The sequence below is a fragment of the Thalia democratica genome, chromosome 7, assembly GCF_965202585.1.
Source record: "Thalia democratica chromosome 7, ktThaDemo2.hap1.1, whole genome shotgun sequence".
Taxonomy (NCBI): Eukaryota; Metazoa; Chordata; class Thaliacea; order Salpida; family Salpidae; genus Thalia; species Thalia democratica.
In genome coordinates, this window is record NC_139171.1 from 33,282,331 (window position 1) to 33,303,595 (window position 21,265).

The window sequence follows — 21,265 nt, forward strand, 5'->3', positions numbered from 1 at the left end:
ATTATTTTATCTTATTTCTGCTTTAGATCAGTAAAAAATTTGATATAAAATAAAATTATCTTCTAAAACCACGCTACAAGTCAATAGACAACTTTTTTGAAGTACTTAATTCAGCTCATCAAGACAGTTTTAGAATAGACTAACCTTAATCAGTTTCATACAACTAACCTGGGAACCACTATTAGAATTCTATCTAGTTTATTACAACATACGTCAGTGTTATTTGTTATAAAGCTGTCTTAATAATTGTGTATTCAGATAAACATTAACTTTCAAAAACTTTAGCGTGTTTGGATTCAATGTAGCTAGTAGCTTTTGTCTACAACGTTTTGTAAAAATTTTTCTATTTAAAATAAAATCTATGTATAAACCTATGTCAACGTAAATTTTAAATAAGTAACTTTGATGATTTTGTTTAGAACTTTCTATAAATAAATTATATTTTTTAATTTTAGTTTTTTCGTTTTTGCTTAATCGACATATAACAATTTCATTAAAAAAAATACTGATATTAAACCTCTATTTTATTCATATCACAAAAGTTTAATTAGGTATCAAATGTACTTTAACAAAGCTTCTTCTTTAAATTCAATCAAATAGGTTTTCATTAGTATCAGTTGTTCATAAAAAAGTACGAAATCAATGAAATTTTTGTACTAGAACATTATTAAACGTTACTTAAAATTTATAAGACACATTAATTTTACCAGAAAAATATCTCATACACAGAGCATTAGTAACTTTAACGTATAAGTTTTATGTATTTACTGTGTTTTACAGTAAGAAACCTTAGTAATTTTCAATAAAATGTTACATAAAATAAGCATAAAAATTTTACTTCACAACATATATATAGTTTAATAACCAAAAGTTACATACACGAAATAGATCCATAACAAATATATATAAAGACATACTTACAACATAATGATGAAATCATAGAATGCTTATCAAATGCTCAACCTCTAAAGTATTTTAATACAAAAGTCAAAGAGTTATTTTAATTTGAAAAAATATCTGAACACGTTTTTGAAATAAATATTGCACACCGATTGCAAAATGCGACTTGAAACGAATTGTTTTCATTTGTGAGATTAATCGAAAAACTTGCGGTTAATCGAGAAACTTGCGGTTGGGGTTCTTGCCGAACAGCATCACTCGTATTTCGGGTTTCATCTGAAAAAATTTGAACCTTGAATATTTCAGCTTGAACTTTTATATAAAGTATATAGTAAGTTTATAAATAGCTTCCATTCAGCTTAACTCAGACTTTTATATAGATGTGATAACTTGTACATCGTTTTGTTTAATTAAAAAAAAAAACATTTTAAACATGTAAGTACTTTTAAATAACTTTTAAGGGGTGTGATTCACATAACCGTCAATTCAATTATACTTTTTTTTTCATTTTCTTAAAATTATTGCGGAACTTCTTCAGTGTAAATTCTTGTCAAATACTTTTAAGGGGTGTGTTTCAAATAATCAAAAATATTAAATTTTACAACTTTTTTTAATATTAAAAATTATTGCGGAACTTCTTTATTTTAGATTTACATCCGGGTCACTCACCTGCTCGTGGACCATGTTCAACCTAGCATCCAGCGTGTTGTTGACCCGGATGTTCTTGTGCTTGTTCATCATGACCACCCCGCCGCACGCTTCGATGCTCCTGCTGTGCAGTGTGACGTCACACTTGCTGCCCGTCGCCTTCTCGTACATGCTGACCGCTTCGCCCATCAGCTCCTGTGTGCAAATATTGAAGAAAAATTTTTCAAACAATCTCGTGAACACTTTGTGTAAAGTTACGCTTCTACTGTAGGTAATTTGAAAATAAATAAAAAACATGTAACAATTTATATTTCTTTATTAAAAGTTAAGAGAAAAAAAAAGCAGTAAAGTTCACGCATCCCATAAAAACATATGATACGTACATAATAAAAAACGCAAAAATTGTTAATTGTAAAAGTTAAAATTGTTTAATAAAGTGTAGGTGTTTTGTGAATTGCATAAAGAATAGCTGATTTTTTTATACATTAAAATGTTGAATTGTTCAAAATAACTTGATTTCAGAGTATTTGATCAGGTATATAAGGCAGGTAAAATTAATATATGCTTGTTTCATAAAATTTTAATACTCTTTTCATGATATACTTTTGCTTTTTATGTAACAGAAGTGAACATGATAAAAACTATAAGAGCTTTAAAAATTCTTAACAGCAAAACTGTTTACTACTAATTTTACTTGTCATTTACTACTGACAGTTAATGTAAAGTTTAACCATAAGATAGTTTAAGGTGGAACTTTGACATACTCAAGTATTGCGTTTACTTAAAAAGATTTTTTTTGTATTTTTCAAAATAACGTAATGTCTTAAGAAAATTAAACACACATTTTTTTACTTAATAAACTAAACACAGATGTTTTTACTGTTTTACCACCAAGTTTTTAAATAAAGTATGATGTTTTTCCCATAAAAATCTTTTTTTAATTTCAAAGCAACTTGAAAAATATTTTAATTCCGCCTTAAAACTCTCTTAAGATTAAACATTACATAAACTATATTGTCAGTAACAACTTAACAAGTTTAACGAGAACAAAAAAACAAGTTATAAACAATTAACATCGAACAAAAAAGACATTTTAAAGTAAACATGATAGCTGGGTTTAGATTTTGTGAAATAACACATACAGACAAAACAAGCAATTTACAACAATCATATAAGTCATAAAACTTTGTTGTGCTTGTACAATTTTATAGCCTTTTTGTTATTTATAAATGCAATAGTTTCATGTACAAATTGTAAGTTCAACTTATATGTAATTGTTTTCATTGGAGTATAAACAAAGCTATGTTTTAAAACAGGCAATTTACAATATGAATAACGACCAAAATGTAGAAATTGTAAATATTAATAATATATAAACACTGCACTGAATTATTAGTTTAAAAAATGAATCAACAAGAAAATGTTAAAAAGATGTAAGTAAAATCTTAATCACTACATTAAAAACTTAATACTTAAACTACAAAAAAATAATTTTAAATATATATCGACAACAGTACACTTTGATTTATTTTAAATAGTAATCACCATAAATAGCAGTGTAAGCAATTTCATCATTATATGCAAATGTAAGCATTTGTGTTTTAATTAGAGGTCAGAGAAAATTTAACTTGATGACAACAATTTTAACATTGTTATAAAGTGGTTATATATCGTTTATCTTAGTTTTCGACAGAAAAAGAAGTTATAACTTACTGATAAAAACCAAGTATTACTAATACGAAATAACCTTGTCCTCCAAAAAATAAATATAGGCATTATATAGTGTGAAGAAGAAGGATTTTTTTCTTATATATTAATTCATTTAAAAAATTCTTGTTCAGTTTATTTATTACTTATATAACAATAAAAAATTAAAAGGGTATATGTAGTAGGGTGCTTATTGTTATAGCTTCTTTGATTTTCCGGCAGTAAAAGATGTTATGTTTCGCAAATATCATAAAAACACCCTGTGCAAATATTAGATGATTTGAAGAAACTTTCACCTTGGCAACAACCAATTTAAAAAAACCATCCCAATGCAAAATGTGTGGGATCCAAAAAATGCGGCCTTGGAGCTGAAAATTTTTATAAACGTTGGCAATTATCACACAAACACATCGTGAACAATTCATAACAATTTAAAGAAAGTCTTATGGTGGCTTTTCTTGATTTATGTAATTTTTATCCTTTTTTGTAAGTTTTTTTTTCCCAAAACAATGAATGCCACCATTAAACTTTCTTTAAATCGTTTTATATCGTTCACAGTGTGTTTGTGGGATAATTGGCCACATGTAGAAAAAATTTCAGCTAAAAATTTCAAGGTTGCATTTTTTGGTTCCCATAAACTTTGCATTGAGATTTTTTTTATAAATTTGGTAAAAGTTTCTTCAAATCATCTAAAAGTGTGCACAGAGTGTTTTTAAAATGTTTCAAAAACACGAAAAAGTTTCCAGCCAGAAACTCAAAAATGGCTGTAAAAATAAGCACCCTAATATGTAGTCTAAATTACTTAAAAAACTAAAAAAGAAACTCAAAATCTTACTTTTTATAAAATATATATTTCAAATTAAACAAAAGTTTTTGAGCAACAGTTTAAAATGAAGCAAATTTTAATAATCTAAAAAAAATACTTTAAGTTGTACTTTTATAACTAAAGAGATGTTTAAATTTTTCATTGAAAATATGAAAGCATTCTTCTTATTTTTAGAATTACATATAATAAAAGAAAATATGTCCTTTAAAACTTAAACTTTATAAGTACTAAAAATTTTGAGATATAGTCATTTTTGTAAAAAATTTACAAAACAAATGACATTACATATAGTTTCATTATCAGTTTTTTACGGAACTTAAAAATTGACTTAAAATCTATCTACTTTTTTAAGAGACCTAAAATCTTAAGGGAATATTTCTTATACAGTTTAAACAAATTTGAGTGTTTAGATTCTTAAAGCATTTGAAGAAACAACAACAATATAACAAAAAAAAAGTAACTTTTCAACACAAAAATTATTTTAAAAAATAAAAATTTTAAGCAGAAAGATATAAAGGTTAGTAATTGACTTAATGTGAAAGTTTGAAAAATTTTACGTGTATCATGACATAGAACATACATTTTTAGTGACATAGTCTTTTTTCGCCATTATAGTTTGCATAAAGATTCTACAAAGCTTTATTATCAACTTTTATCCCATATACCTCAAAAAATACTTCTAATTTTAAAGCTATTAAAAGTGTCTGACAACTAAGTTGAAATTCTAAAAGTTGAACTAAATTGTAAAAAGCAAGATGGACACCCGTATCGTTTTAACACTATCACGCGCATCAACAAAAATTTTCCGCAAAATCATTACGGTTCAGTTTCTAAAAACAGTAATGAAGATACAGAAAATATTTTTATCAATTTATAAAAATTCAACCTGCACCAGGTCCCGGTCGTCCTGCCTGCACTGCACGATGACCTTCTGCTCGAGCAGCGAGTACAAGCCCTGCGCCAGCAGGTTCAGCATCAGCTTCTTGTAGTTGCCCGAATCCTCCCTCACCCGCATCAGCCGCGCCCTCGCCTCCTCCATCACGCTCTGTCACGTCACAATGAGTTGTTACGTCACAATGCTTTTTAATTATCTCATTGAACTAAAAGTTTGTTGAGATTTCAATTGAAAGTATAAACTTAGAGTGGCATTCAGAACACATTTCTGGTGTGCAGCACAAATTTAGTTACTGTGTCTAAAATTATTTATCAAAACATTTTTGATTGAAATATTTACACTTAAATCCTTTTCTGTTTTGTTTTAAATTAAATAATTGTAAAATTCTACTGCATTTTTATAGGTAGTTAATAATAAAATAAATTTTATACTTAAATCAAATGCCAGTTTCCTACAGAGAACAAATCAAAAAAATTGATACAAATCTTCAGTATAAATATCTAATATGATTCAAGTTATGAGTTTTGTAAAAAGGTAAAAAGATACAAAATAAATTACATTAAAAAACTACAAAAATACTTTTAATACCAAAACATATGAATTAATACTACCATCAGCCTACAAGTAAAAAAAAAAGATGCAAATATAATAAATTCGCCAAGAAATTAAAAAATAAAGTATTATATGAAAAGATAAAGTAATAAAAATAAAACCAACATCAATTTGTGTTTCTCGGTGCTTGAGAACGTTCAATCTTGATTTATTGATCATCTGAGACACTTCACTGTAAGTACATAAAAAATATTTAGTTTTTTCAGTTAGTATGTTAACAACTAACTTTGTTTCTTGAATGATCAAAATATTTTGCACTTCAAAAGCAATTAATTCGCAAATTTAATCAGATAACATCTAGTTCAGCGTTTTCCAAAGTTAGCTATATGGCCCCTTTGGAGACCATTACAGAAATTTAGGGGGCCATAAGTAGCAAAGGGACCACAGGTCACAATGGAAAAAAAATAGGAAATTGTGATATAGTTTGATAAGCAGGTAGCTAAATTATACACAACTAATTCAATTGATCAAAAATACATAAAATTAAAATAGTATACAATTGTTCAATATGAAACATAAACTGACCATAGTTATATTTTTATATGTTTATCTACCAGGGTAACCACAGATCAAGCTGAGAAAAATTTCCTGACTTTTCTAAATCAAATACTTAACTTAAACTTATTCTAAAATACATCATTTAACACTTGAACTATATTAAGCTTTCAATCTAATTTTGTTAAAGTTTAAAACAACAGTTTTTTTTTTGCTCAATTTAATCATAAAACCTCCATTACATCATTTGGACCATCTGTGTATGATTGATATACTTGCAATAAATAGCTCTATCAGCAAAATAAGTGCATTATTTACCTTGTAAACACAGCTTTTCTGAAAAAAGACACAACTTTTTAGCATTTCCTAACATAAATTTATCTAAATAAACAAAACAACATATAAGGAACTTTCTCAATTAAAACCTTAAAAGAATAAAGAACTTAATCGAAACTGTTTTTTTTATATATGTACTAAAATTTATTTTCTCCATTTCTTTATTAGCACTTTAACCTCTTCATCTAATGAAGATATGTTTTCCTTTATCTGGTCTGCATCCTGCTTCATTTTTTGGCAGTTAAAACCATTTGCCTCATTTATCTAGATCGTTCTCATCTGCTGCCCATACACTTGTCAAAGAGAATATTTTCTCTAAATCTAGCCACAGTTAGTGGGCTTCATTTCTTTTCCTTTTGCACTCATTTATTATCACCTCAAATTTTTCTGCCTTAATTATTTACTTTAACAAAATACACTTTGGTTCTAAAATTATGCTAGATACACTTTTGTGTAAACAGTTCCACTACGGAAATGTCCTTACTACAGATCATCAATACTAAAAAGCTTACAAAATCTGCTTGTTCAAGTAGGGTACTTGTTCAATATGTTAATAGAATAATTTAGTATTTTTATAAAGGATATTTTACTAATTTATACCAGATGAAGGCATTGGAAATTAAATATTTTTGTAAATTTCTAGGAAAATTTTGCACTTTTAGTCTGACTTTAAAGGATTTTTAACTATTTTTTTTACCATTTGAAGGCTTGGAAAATAAAGAATTTTGTAAATTTAAACAAACGAAATCTGACTTTTTTGTTTTGTCAAATTTCCTAACTTTTTCTGACTTTTTTTTTTCAAAAAACCCCAATTTTTTATTGACTTTTCCTGACTTATGTAATTTTTTTTAATTTTACCTGACCATATGGCAACCCTGATCTACATTAACTTTTTGGTGCATTAAACTAAGTTAAAGTTTTTCAGTAAAATAAAATATAGCTTTCGCCAAAAGCAAAACTACTTTATTTTCTATGTAAATTTTTTTTTAACTTTTGATTGTGATTCAAAGTTTACTTTACAATAGTTAATTTGTACTTTTTCTGTTAAAAAAATAAGCAAACGTATATAAAATACTATATTAAACTTTAGGTATACACTTGACTTAAAATAAAATTACTAATGTTTAGCATTTAAAGCGTGAATTACAGTTAAACTTAAATTTTTGTAAATATAAGAATGCTTACACTTTTTTCTTCTGCTCAAGTTGAGACTTTGATTTCTTGATTCTAGCTTGGATTTTATCTCGCTTCTCTCTCACAATTCTGCTCTTTTCTATTTCAAACTCTTCATCTGCCTAACAAACAAAAGAAATAAAATTTTGAAGTGCAAATAGAATTTTTTTTTTTTTAATTAAAAACATTAAAAGAAAACTATGTTTATGTTTACAACAGCAACATATTTTCACTTCTGGCTGCAATTACATTAAAAAAATCAAAGCATTTATTTTAAATATTCAGCACAATATTTATTATAATCTAATATGATTACTTTAAACAAAAATGAAACTTTATAAAACCTTTGTATTTATTTCATCAACTTTTTCGTTTGCTTCTTGATCAATAAAACTGATCATATGCTGAATCTGTAAAATTAAAGAACATAAAATAACAGATTAAAAAATAACTTGACATTAAATTTATGTGAATTTGACCTTTATATAGTTTGCCAAGATTATTTCTATTCTTTAAAATGAGTTTTTAATTACAATAAAAACAATATATTTTGTAGAAGTACATCACTAAATTTTAAATAAAGTTTTTCAAACACCAAATTAAATAAAACTTTGTGATAAGTGCTTTTTTAATAAAATCAATGCTTATTTAAAATATTGCTATTGTGTAACTTTTTCAAGATTTAGCATATATAATATATTGCTTATTCAAATTGTGAAGCATAAAAAAATTTAACTATTAAGATATTAAACAAATATTATTTTATTTAAGTGTATGTGTAATTGTAGTATAATTATATTTATTTTTTTTTTATAAAGTTTTAAGATAGTAAGATAAATAAAAAAATGTATACACAAATATGTGATTTAAACAAAATAATAGTTAACATATACTTAAGAAGTTTAGCTTTAAGCACCAGGACTTCCTTAGAGTAAAGTTTAATTGCGCAAAACTTAGCATTTGTCAAAAATAAAGTAAAACAACATAATAATCTATTAAGGGTATAGGGGGTAAATGCTTAATATTTTCACTTGTTTATCTTATTTTAAACATTGTTGTTATTAACAATTTTTATTATTAAAATTAAAGATTGTACTTAATTTTATTTTTAAAATTAGCTGTAATTAATAATTTTTGTTATCAAAATTAATGTTTGAGATATAGGCTGGGTTCCCACTGGTTTTTCAGAAATTTCATCTAGGTTTTATGAATTTCTTTCAGGTTTTTGAAAGTACACGTTTTTGGGTCTATTTTAAGTTTTAAGTTCACTTTAAGGTTAAAAACTAAGTTAAACTGTACATTAACATTAAAAAGATACTGTACAGCTACTTTAAATGTGTTTATTTATAAAAAAAAAGTTTGTGATAACAACATTTTTTAATCTGTATGATAGACTTTTTAAGTCACATCAAAATTTTACTCTTTAACATGTAAAATTGTTAAACATTTCAGGTTTTTACAGGATTCTAGATTTTGTGGCAACCCTGAAAATAGGGGTAAAAATTGGATAATTCAATAAGTTCCTAATAAAAGGGCTAAGTTAATTAGCAAAAAAGATAATTTGATTAAAAATCTATGTTCTCCTTCCAATTTTTTAGCCATTGCTTTTAATCTTTCTGAGTCTAACCTAAACTATATAACAAAAAGCCGTTTTGTAAGAATCTTTAAAAAATTGAGTTTAAAAGTTTTCTTTATTAAAAAGTTAGCTTATTATTATTTTTCAATTCATTATTACAAGCTTTCTTTTATAATGTATCTCCTGAAACTTTGAGCTTAAGGGCATAAGGGGTTGCAAATAACTTTTTTTACAATTTAATATTTTTTTGTTTCAGATAAACTACAAATGGCTTTTTATAGATTAAATTTCAAATTTGAGATATAGCCAGTTAAACTCCGAGACTACATTAGGTTTCTCTTAAGGGAGGCATAATTAAAAAAGGCAAAAAAAAAACAATTTCACAAAAAAATCTATGTCTTCCGATGTTTTTTAAAATAATTACCTCAAAATTTCAGGAAAATTTCCTTTTGCAATATTGAAAAAATTATGTTGCAACAAAATTTATAAACTAAAAAAAATAAACAAAAAAACAGTTTATGGGTTTTTTGATTTTTTGTCATACAATTTTTAGTTATTAACTTTCTAAATTTTCCAAACTTTTATATTTTAATTTTTAAACTAGCTGAGTTATTCTGTGAGTGTGGTAACCCTGTATATCTTAAAAATTAATTATTTTAAATACTCTTCAAAAACTGACTTATATGGTTTATATTTAAGCCTTTAATAAGAGGCAATGCTACTTTTTCTCTATGACCTTCAATTATATATGGCATAACCTATTTATTTATTTATATATCATTACAGGTTGTAATTTTACAAGACAAAATTAAAATAAATAGTATTTATTTCCATCTTAGTTGTAAGTGTTATTAAAACAATCATTCAACAATATTTTTAATTATTACAAAACCTAATAAATTATTATCAAAATAAACAAAAACATGCTTATGTATCCTATAATTTAAACAAAATATTTTCAAAATTTTTAATGAAATATCTTAAACATAATTTTTCAAGAAAAACTTTAAAATTAAATTCTACTTATGAAAACAAACTAAATATACTCTTTATTATATAATAAATTTAATACTTTTGCAAGCAATGTAACTATTTCAATAAATTCTAATATTTATTACAGATTTAAGGTTTTTTTTCTTAAAAGCAAAAGTAAAACTTGTAAAATTCACATGTAAAATTTGAATAGTTTTTTTTACAGTCTATACTTAAATTTTTTTTAATTAAGTTTGTCCATACGCCAAGTCTTTCTTTTTTTATTACCGTAGTAAAAAAATTAAACAAATTTTTACATAACTTTTCAAGTACTCATAAAACTACTTTTAAAAAGCAAAATAGTAAATTACTTGTTGCTCAACTGCATTTTGATCCAATGCCATTTTGTTATTTGAGTTTAAATCAAAAATTTCTGTGAATATATGTTTGAAACACATTATCTATGGTTACAACTAAATTAAATAAAAAGTTGCAATATATAAAAGAATACTTATTGATTCAAAGTTTCAACAGCTTGATATATTTACTTTACTGGTTCCAAAGTTTTTTTTAAAAGATAGAGATACATGATAACAGTATTTAGAAATTCTTTATAAACCAAGTTTTTCTAAACATGTTTTAACAATATACTTAACATGAAAAATAACATTAATATCTTAATAATTTCAAAGTAAAAACCTGTAGTTCATCATAACTAAAATAAATTCTTTTTTTTTAGTAATTGGCTAACAATGATGAGTGATAGTTATATATTTTGTTTTTCAAAATTAATTTACTAAGTTTAGCTAAAACAAAAAAAGGGGGTTATTAAAAAAGATAAAATATTATTGAAGGCAATTGGTACATTATTTATAATTGAACGTTGTTTCTGTCCAACAGAAATTGAAATAAATAACTCTATAGAATTAACGAAAAAAGTACCAAGTGTTGATCAAAGGTTGATATTTTCTGATCAACAATTGTCATATTTAGTTATAAAAACATTTTTTTCTGCTTAGTTTCTACTTGACAAGAATTGATAACAAAGATTAAAAAATACAATTATATTGAAATAGAACTCAAATAAGGTCTTTCTAAGATGAATTTCAATCAGATTATACAAAGTTTAATTACATGAATTTTAAGATATTTCTACACTTGTTTGATAATTTAATCAGAGTATTAACCTTAAGAAATTTATTTAAATGATAGCTACTACCAAGAACTTTTTATTTAAAGCAGCAATTCTTAAACTGGCATAAATTACCTTGTTTTAGGGGGTAAATTATTCTTATTACAAGTTATGAAAATCAATTTTTTTAATTGTTATTTTAACTTATAAGTGAGTATCTAACTGTAATTTTTTTTAACTTAAATAAACACTTTAAATTTTAGTCTTTTTTAGATTTAATAAGCTTAAAGTTAAAAAAACTATTTTTTTTTCAAATTAAATACTATTTTGTATATTGGGGGTTAATTTGGTAATAATCTTCAAAAAAGGGGTAAAAAACGAATAAAAATATTAAGAATCCCTGATTTGAAGCAAGAAGCTGGTAGATAAGTTAAGCTACCACTTGATTCAGTCAGAGTTTATTAAAATTAAATAAAAGAAGTTGTATGAGCTAACAAGTGAAAAAAATATTTTTACTATCCTAAATTGCTTAAAAAATCATTATGTTTACAAAAGGACTTATAGTCATAGAAGAAAAATAAGATTAAAAAATTATTTTGGAATTTTGAAAATTGGCCTGAATTTTGAGAAAAATCCAATTTAGTTAGAGTTTTGCAAATTGATTTTAAATAAGCTTAAGCCCTTATAGTTTAAAATTAATAAAACTTTCAAAACAGCATGAATGTGTGGCAACCATGTTTAAATAAATAATATAAGTCTTTCCCAATCAATTTTAAGTATCAGAGTTCCATAGAATACCGCATAGGAGTGGTAAATCACCTTTTTCACAATTTAGTCTTACTTTATTAAGTTCTAACTAAGCTACAAGCAGGGTTGCCACAGATCAAGCTGAGAAAAATTTCCTGACTTTTTACTAAAATTTTCCTAATTTTTCTAAATCAAATACTTAACTTAAACTTATTCTAAAATACATAATCAAAAACCTGAAACTATACAAAGCTTTCAATCTTATTTTTACACAGGTTAAAACAACATCTTTTTTTGCTGAGTTCAATCACCTAAATTCCATTACATCATTTGATCCGTCTGTGTATGATTGATGTATTTGCTATAAATAGCCATATTGGCAAAAATACTTATATTTTATAACTAGATACATTTCTAGTTTGTATGCATACATATAATCTTTAATTCTTCTTCTGGGTGTAATAGTTTTTACTTTCATACTGTTTTCAAGCAGAGATTTGTTAATACTAAACCCTTGTTTGACCTCAGCCTGGTCATTGGGCAACACAAATAATGGTTGCAACAACTTTCCGAGAGAAGATTTAACAGGAACTTTCAATCTTTCAAAATAGAAATGGTCCAAATAATCTTCACTTTGCTTGAACCTCTTGAATTTTAATGCATTCATTGAACAATTTATCAAAGCTCTAAATTGTTCAATGCTAGCATCACCTTCACATTTTTTACTTTGTTAAGGAGTGCACAATGTTGGCAAAAACCTTAACAACAATTGTGACTCCTAATCATTCAAGGCTATGTGGATTTAGGCATGCAACATTTTTTACAAATGTACTTCCAACAGCAATTCAGCTCTGGAGATTTTCAACCGCTTTTATAACTAATACTCTACATTCTTTGTTGAAATTTAAGACCTTTTGTACCTTAACTAGGTCTTCTTTCCTCAAATTTGCAAGCAAATTGGTTGCAGCACAACCAAGATCAAGGGCAGGTTTTAGGGAAGTTTTATCATTCAATTTAAGCTTGAACAACTGTTTAAGGCTAAGGTCTGTAACTATAACGTCTTTCATAATGATGCACAGCAGTTAAATTACCAAGCACAAAATGTCCTAATGCATTAAGGCAACAACAGGCTGGGTACTTTGGTACAATGTTAAAAAAGGCTGCATGATATCACATAACTAAAAAATGTAAAAAAAACTTTTGTGTATATATCACAGTTTCACTATGGAAAAGTCCTTGCCATAGATCATCAATACTAAAAAGCATAAAAAACTGCTTGTTCAATTAGGTTAGTTGTTAAATATATTTATAAAAAGAGTTTGCAGTTTTACATAGGATATTTTATTAATTTTTACAGATTAAGGCATTGAAAATTAAGAAATTTTGTAAATTTCTGGGAAATTTGCAATTTTAGTCTGACTTTAATGGATTTTCAATTAATTTTTTACTACTTGAAGGATTTGGAAAATAAGAAATTTTGTAAATTTGAGTTGACAAAATCTGAGGTTTTTTGAAATTTTGTCAAGTTTCTTGACTTTTTTTTTTAAACACCCATTTATTCCTGACTTTTGTCATTATTTTAAGTTTTTCCTGACTTTTTCTGACTTTCCTGAATGCACATCTTATCAAGGGATAGTTAGAGGATAAATAAAGGATAGTTCTGAATAATACGTGTTGCGTAGCAACAAGTATTATTTGACACAACTTTTTTGTACAATTTTTTGCAACAAAATATTAGTGGAAATTCACACAAAAAACGAGAGAATAAAAAAAAGTTTGCCAAAACGAGAGAGATTACTAAAAGTTACTTTTTATAAGTAATTTTAACACATATTTTCTCTTAACTTTCTAATTAAATAGTGTATTATTTAATGTAAATTTGACCTTTAAACTTTAAACTTTCATATTTGTACGTTCACTAACTTTGTCAAACGAGACTAATCCTGCTAAAAATGTGATTTTGCTGTGACGTCATAATTACTTAACGGATCGCCTTAAAATTAAATTGTACACCCACTAAGTTCTTCATTAGCGAGTATACCAATTTTCATATTTGTACGTGCACTAACTTAGTCAAACGAGACTAATCCTGCTAAAAACGTAATTTTGGTGTGACGTCATAATTACTCAACGGATAGTCTTGAAATTAAATTGTACACCTACTAGGGTCATCATGAGCAAGTATACGAATTTTCATTTCCTTAAGTGCAGTAACTTCGTCAAACGAGATTAATTCTGCTAAAAACGTAATTAATTCTGCTAAAAACGCAATTTCGATGTGACGTCATAATTACTCAACGGATTGCCTTGAAACTTAATTGTGCACCCACTAAGTTCTTCATTAGCGGGTATACCAATTTTCATATTTGTACGTTCACTAACTTCGTCAAACGAGACTAATCCTGCTAAAAATGTAATTTTGGTGTGACGTCATAATTACTCAACGGATGTCCTTAAAATTAAATTGTACACCCACTAAGTTCTTCATTAACAAGTATACAAATTTTCATATTTGTACATTCACTAACTTCGTCAAACGAGACTAATCCTGCTAAAAACGTAATTTTGGTGTGACGTCATAATTACTCAACGGATAGCCTTGAAATTAAATTGTACACCTACTAGGGTCATCATGAGCAAGTATACGAATTTTTATTTCCGTAAGTGCAGTAACTTTGTCAAACGAGATTTAAGGTCAACTATCCTTTGATAAGAGATCCATCTTTCCTGACCTTGTGACAACCCTGCAAAATACTTTTTACAGATTTTTAAAACTCAAAATATTTTTTGAGATATAGCTGTTCAAAGTCGGAGACTACAGTAGGTTTCTTATGGGGGGCACAAATTAAAACTGCAAAAAAATAATATTTCACTAAAAATCTATATTCTCTTACATTTTTTGAGATAACTACCTTAAACTTTCAGAAAATGTTTCTTGCAATGTTTAAAAAATTCTATTGGAAAATACTTTAGAAAATTAAAAAACTGAAATTTTATGACCAAAAAAAAACAAAACTGTTTTTGTTGTTTATTTTTTTTATAAAACTTATATTTTTAAATGTTTTTAACTTTGAAAAACAGATTTTTTTAAACATTGCAAGAAACATTTCCTAACAGCTTAAAGTAGTTATCTCAAAAACCCTAGGAGAAGGTAGATTTGTAGTGATTTTTAGTTATTTGCCATTTTAGTTTCTCCTCCCATAAGGAACCTATTGTTGCCTCTGACTTTGACCTTCTATATCTTAAAAAATATTTTGAAATTCTTAAATCTGTGAAAAGTATATTGTAGCTTAATTAAAACTCTATAAAACAAGATTAAATTGTGAAAAAAGTGATTTAACCCCCTTAAGCCCTTAATTATTATAAATCATATTTTCAAATCTGCTTTGAATACATATATTAGTAATGTTATAGTAATTATAGTAATCATCACAATAATGTTAATAAATGATTACTTCTTAACATTGTTAATTACAATTTATCTTTTAAAGTGTTTGATTATAGTTTCTTGAACTCTGATACATGACTTGCTTATAAGTTAACTCATGAAAATTTGTTGATTTAGACTGCCTTTGTAACAATTGCTGTACTAATCATAACGTTTTATCTGGGTGTGTGACCTAATAACCAAAAGTTATTTTGTAAACAGAGCAGACAGAACTTTATGAAGTGCTTTATTTTATTTTTTTGTAAACATTGCATACACTGAAAAAAATGTAAACAAAGTCTTTTGTAAAACTCAGCATTTAAAATTCTAAAATCTATCACAATTCCAGGATAAACAAGTTAATATCATGTAATAGTTAATTATTAAGGGAAGTAAATAAAATAAATAAACGATAAATCGAGAAGAAAATACATGATAACTAAAAATTACATAAAAAATTGTTTCAAGAGACATTTTCGACTTGTTGAAATATAAGAGTTGTTGATAAAAAACATCTAAGTGTTATCGTATGATTTTTTTCTTACAAAAATGCTAAATTATTATTTTCATATGATAATATTTTAGTTAAGTTAATAAATAAATAGTGCTATAGAGCTGTATTTTATCTTGTTAGTAGTTAAACACTGAAAAATGTGTTTTGTATTTTAAAAGCCACGAAAACATTTGTATTTTACTTCTAAAATTATTGTATTTGTATTAAAAAAAATATTAATTTTCTTGAACTATATTCGTTAGAAAAATATATGATTTTACTCATACTTGTCTGAAAAAAAATTAACTGTAGCTGTTAATTCAAATGTAATACTTTTTGTCAAAAACTTGTATCTCAGCTCGTATTTGTTAAAAATATACAAAGTATTATAAAAAACAGCACGGACGACGCGTGATTTAATAATAGGAGGTAAAGGGAAATTTAAACTAGCTCTAGTGTTATTGTGTTTTAGTTTCATAGTATGCAGATATGTTAAAACTTCAAAAATATATTGAATATTGATGTATGAGAAGTAACTGTATACAAGGCAGATTGTTGCTACACACCAGTGGCGTCGCTTGGCATTTTTGTTAGGGGCTGCGGAGATGTTTGAAAACTCGATAAACATTTGTTGTTAACTTGTCAAAATCTAGTGAACCCACCAATTATATAATTCAGGTTCGAATGTAATATTATTCTCTTTTAAATTTTTTTTCTTGAACTAGTCATATTATTTGTCATGTTCAAACAAACATTGAAACTACATAAATAACATTGTGTTAAACTAGGGGTTAACAGACATTTGGTGGTCGCGGACCGCGACTCGCGGACCAAATTTCAGAAGTAAAATTTTCGAGAGCTGCAGTTTTAGGTTTTACTCTTCATAGCATACCTAAAATATCTAGTGTTAACTTAAAGCATTTTTTTAAATGTACCTACTTCCTGTTCATTTTTAATCTCAGAATGCATTGCATAGTGTAATGTAAGTTACAAAAACTAATGCTCGCGTTAGTTATGTCTTTAATAAATGTGCTCTTTATTTGATTTTAACTTGGTGATACAATTGCTACATATTGTTTTTTTAAAAGAAGAGTTTTTCATCACCATGTTAAATTAAAACAATTGCTAAAAAAATATAATATTTAACAAAACTAAACATGCAATTATTTTATGCTACGCTTATCAATATTTATACACTAGAAAAAATGCTGTAATAAAACAATGTATTTTTAAAATAAGTAATGGGTATGCTTATAACATTGGAAAGCCATTAAATATAAATTAGAAATAATAACCACTTTATTAAGGTATAAAAGTAATCGATGTGTTTTGTAAGAAGAAAACAAAATGCTTAACTACACAAGTTGTTAAATTGGTCCTTGAATTAAATTTTTTGAGCGTTTTTTGTCTTTAACTAAACAACATATATAATCCGTTTATTATTTTAAACTTTGTAAATTTTTATATGTTTGTAACTTACACCTTCTTTATTTATTATTAAAAATATCTAGCTTATGATAAAGTAGCACAAAATCTTAACGTCATCTTAATTTATTAACTAACTAAATATTTTTATCTAAAAATTTTGAAACTTTAAACACTCAAAACAAAATAAAAACTTACTAATAAAATAACTTTTATAATATACTCATTAGCAAAAGTATGTTTAATATTTGTTAAGATTTATTATAAACTAAAATACTTTTACAATAAAATAGTAATATAGAACCAAAACTGAATCCTCAAAACAAAGTTTGTTAAAAAAAAAGAAAAATACTTTAACGTATTTATGCTTGCTTGTAAATAATAATTAATTTTTTGTTTACAAATAAAATATTGTCTATTGTAGGTTAATTCAGCTGTACTACTGTTGCAAGAATATTAACATTGCTATACTAATTGAATACTGAATAGTTTATAAACGGATACTTGATATGAATAAATATTTAATGCTTGAGAAACTGAGTGGCCATGGTTGAAATCTATGTATAAATTTTTGTCGATTCGTTTTATTTTTGAAAATTACGAACAGTGATAACTCAGCAGGGCATTTAGAAATACGAAAAAAATGTATATTTGACTAATTTAACATATTAAAACTAACTTTTTTTTTTGTTTAGAAGCTATAACTTACTGCCGGAGGTTTTCGCTCAGTAGGATTTGACCCTACGTAAGCCAGCCAGGCCAGGCTTAACCTGTAATTTTGTTTTAGCTAAGTTGTTCTCAACATTGTTCGTTATTGTTTATTGAAAGATAAAAAACCGACTAAAGAAATTGTTCAACCCTATCAATAAAAAAAATTTACGAAAAAAAAACATTGAAGTTTTAAAAATTAAAAAAAAACAGATATTGATGTATCATAAATAAAAACAAAGTAGTTTTACAAAAAGTTACATAATATTTTTTTTTATTAATATACATATTAAATAGATTTAGAGAAGTTTTACAATAAAGCTTGCACTTTATTTTTTAGAAGCAGTACTTACATTTATTATATGCCAATTTAAAAGCCTTTAAATATTTTAACCATAACCAGAAAGAATAGGGGGTTAAGAAAACCAATAAGCAATAGAGGTCATTTTGAACAAAAAATCATAGGGGGATTTAGTGATAAGTAAGAAGGGTATAAACAGAGTTTAAAACTTAAGAAGTCACAGAAAGTTAGTTACATTGCTTAAGTCAAAGTATGGCATAAAGATTATTGGCACAATTTGAGTTTTTAAGTCACAAAACATAGGTGATAAAATTATAGTCAAAGTAAACCAAAAAGGTACAAAGACACAATATAAGTCCTTATGTCACAGAAAGTAATAGACAAAGTTTAAGTCAAATTAGTTACAAAGAGTTTTGTCCCAGTTTTAGTCAACAAAGTCACAAAAGATCTGACAAAATTTAGTCTAAAAAGTCAAAGTAGAACTGACAAAGTTTAGTCCAAAAAGTCAAAGTAGAACTGACAAAGTTTAGTCCACAAAGTTAAAGTAGATCTGGTAAAAACTAGTCAAAAAATTAAAAGTAGAACTGACAAATTTAGTCCACAAAGTCAAAGTAATATTGAAAAAATTTAGTCCAAAAAGTCAAAGTAGAACTTTAAAAGTATATGTATAAATTTGTCATAAAAAGTGTGACCGATTTTAAGTCAATGTGAGTCCTAATAAATTTTTTTGAAGCTTTTAAACCTTAATAGCTTTATAAAAAAATACAATATTTATTGTTAACTAAGACAGCAAAGACCAGTAAGATGCTGAAGGAGCTTGTATCATTGGGGTTTGCATAGGCAAGAAATTTGAGTGGTTATTTTTGTATTTTTGTTATGTATCTATTTTTCAATTGCTGCAATCTATATATTAGGTTGGGGCACATGTTTAAATTTATTTTTTAAATTAAAGTGAATTGTTAAAGCTCTAGTTAAAACAATAAAACATTTTGATTATTAAAGATACATGAGTTTTAGAATAAAAAAACCATTTGTTATAATTGTTTAGTTATTTTATTTTCTATTTTTACTTAATAATTTTTCTTAAGAAACAACAGTAATGGTTTTAAGAGCAATTTAAATTTTGATACGTGTAACGCTTTTTTGTTTATGAAGGAAGGGTATTGTTTTTTATTCAACAAAAAGGCAGAGGAGAAGTAGAGCGACGATTCATTTCAAAATTGGAAGAAGAGGAAGTGTAACAGAATATCTAGTTGCACTTTATTACTGTTTAGATTTGATGAAAATTTTTAACTCAAACCATTGTTTATTCAAGCGTTTAAGAGAAAGCTCCCAAGGTGATGTGTTTTACTGATGCAAGATTATTACAATTAAGATAAGGAGAAAATAAAGTGCAGACAAGAAATTACTGATGTAATGTTGCATAAAGTTAAGAACGTTGTTATTTAAACCAGCCATAGAAAGTGGAGGGAGATTCTAGCCACAGCCTGCTGCAGTAAACATGTTATTCAAGAACAGAAATTTATATTGTTTGATTGTTTTGTGTTAAGTTTTTAATTAACAGTTTTTCTTCAAAATATAATTATAATTTTATTTCAAGCAGTTAATTCTCACTTTATTTAAACATTCTCAAAGTATAGTTTTTTTTAATTTATTCTAATGTAAAAGTTTTGACTACATTTAAAGTATTTTTTTATGTATGAAATCTTTATGTACTTGTAAGTGATTGCAGTTGTTCTCTTTATGAAACATTTTCATTCATGTCATGCCTAATAAAGTAGCCCTAAGTGTTATTTAATATCAGCATGTAGTATAAGTTAAGTTTATTATTTTTTTACCTAAATCCATAGATTACAAGCTAAGTTATCATTTGATTTTTGGTGAATAAAAAATCAAACCAAGTATAGTGCATATTTCGATATAGTTGTTACCAAAAGTATGATCAGTTTTTGTTTAAAAGATCAAATATTTTTTATCAAAACTTTAAAACTTTAAGTAGTTGTAATACTTTTTTGTTTGTAAAATCTATTTATTTCAAGGTCTTAAGAGTTAATTTATTACTTTTAAAAAGCCTACTTGATTATTTTTATTTTATTTTTAAATTTAATACTAATCACGTAGTTATTTTAAAAAACAGTAATTGCTTTACAAAGAACACATACTTAAGCTTTTAAAAATTATCAAGTTATAAATTAATGTAAATTAGTTATACGTGTTAACACCAAAAGAGATAATTAAACTACCATAAAACAAGTTTAAAATATATTTATTGCTTTAATAAGAACTGTATGTTTCATACCTATGTTACTTAAGGTATTAAAAATGTTAATATAAAACATCAAGTTGATGCAGTAAAGTTCTCATATAAAGCTATTTTTATTCAACTATTGGCAAAAAAAATTTAACATTATTTATCTAACTTTATCTAACTTTTGACTTTTTTTTTTTTTGATAGTTTTCTTATTTTGTTTTCATAATTTTCAAGTTTATATACCTTAATGCTTTTTGTAATAAGAAAAGTCAACGCAAAATTTAGATTTTTTTTATTCAATTGAAGTAGTTTTGAACTAGTAAGCGATCTTTGTTGAAGTAATTACTATTTTTCATCTAGATTTGAACAGATCAAGAAAATGGGACAAATACTTTCAAGACAAGATAAAGCATTGAAAAATGCTAAAGTTCAAACAAAGAATGACATTAAAAGATTAAAAAATGTTTGTAAGAAACTGGTAAGCATTGAAACTGCTTGTAGAAACACGCAATTTAATTACTTTCCGGACATTTGCAAGAAAAATAAGTTTAGAGATTTTGGGAATAAAACTTGTAGATCAACTGGCAAAGGTAATTTCACTAAATATTTTTTAAATTGTTTTCATTGTTATTTAATGCTAA

At 25.8% G+C, this 21,265-nt stretch overlaps 1 protein-coding gene across 1 annotated transcript; it reads right to left on the reverse strand.

Annotated features, from left to right (window-relative positions):
- Nucleotides 1-676: 676 nt before the first annotated feature.
- On the reverse strand, nucleotides 677-10,569 carry LOC145840676 (V-type proton ATPase subunit E 1-like). Its single transcript, XM_082947998.1, has 7 exons — nucleotides 10,512-10,569; nucleotides 7,937-8,002; nucleotides 7,605-7,714; nucleotides 5,694-5,760; nucleotides 4,968-5,126; nucleotides 1,570-1,743; nucleotides 677-1,176 (listed from the first exon to the last, which is right to left on the reverse strand). The coding sequence occupies exons 1-7, from the start codon at nucleotides 10,542-10,544 to the stop codon at nucleotides 1,114-1,116; spliced, it is 672 nt and encodes a 223-aa protein (XP_082804124.1). The 5' UTR covers nucleotides 10,545-10,569; the 3' UTR covers nucleotides 677-1,113.
- Between the last annotated feature and the right edge of the window lie 10,696 nt (nucleotides 10,570-21,265).

Bases quoted from the DNA above. Each gene is read 5' to 3' on its own strand.
- LOC145840676 (XM_082947998.1), bottom strand. From the start codon at position 10,544: ATGGCATTGGATCAAAATGCAGTTGAGCAACAA. The intron at 8,003-10,511 runs GTAATTTACTAT...TTAATTTTACAG, and splicing joins AAAATGCAGTTGAGCAACAA to ATTCAGCATATGATCAGTTT. The intron at 5,127-5,693 runs GTTGGTTTTATT...GTGACGTGACAG, and splicing joins ACCGAGAAACACAAATTGAT to AGCGTGATGGAGGAGGCGAG.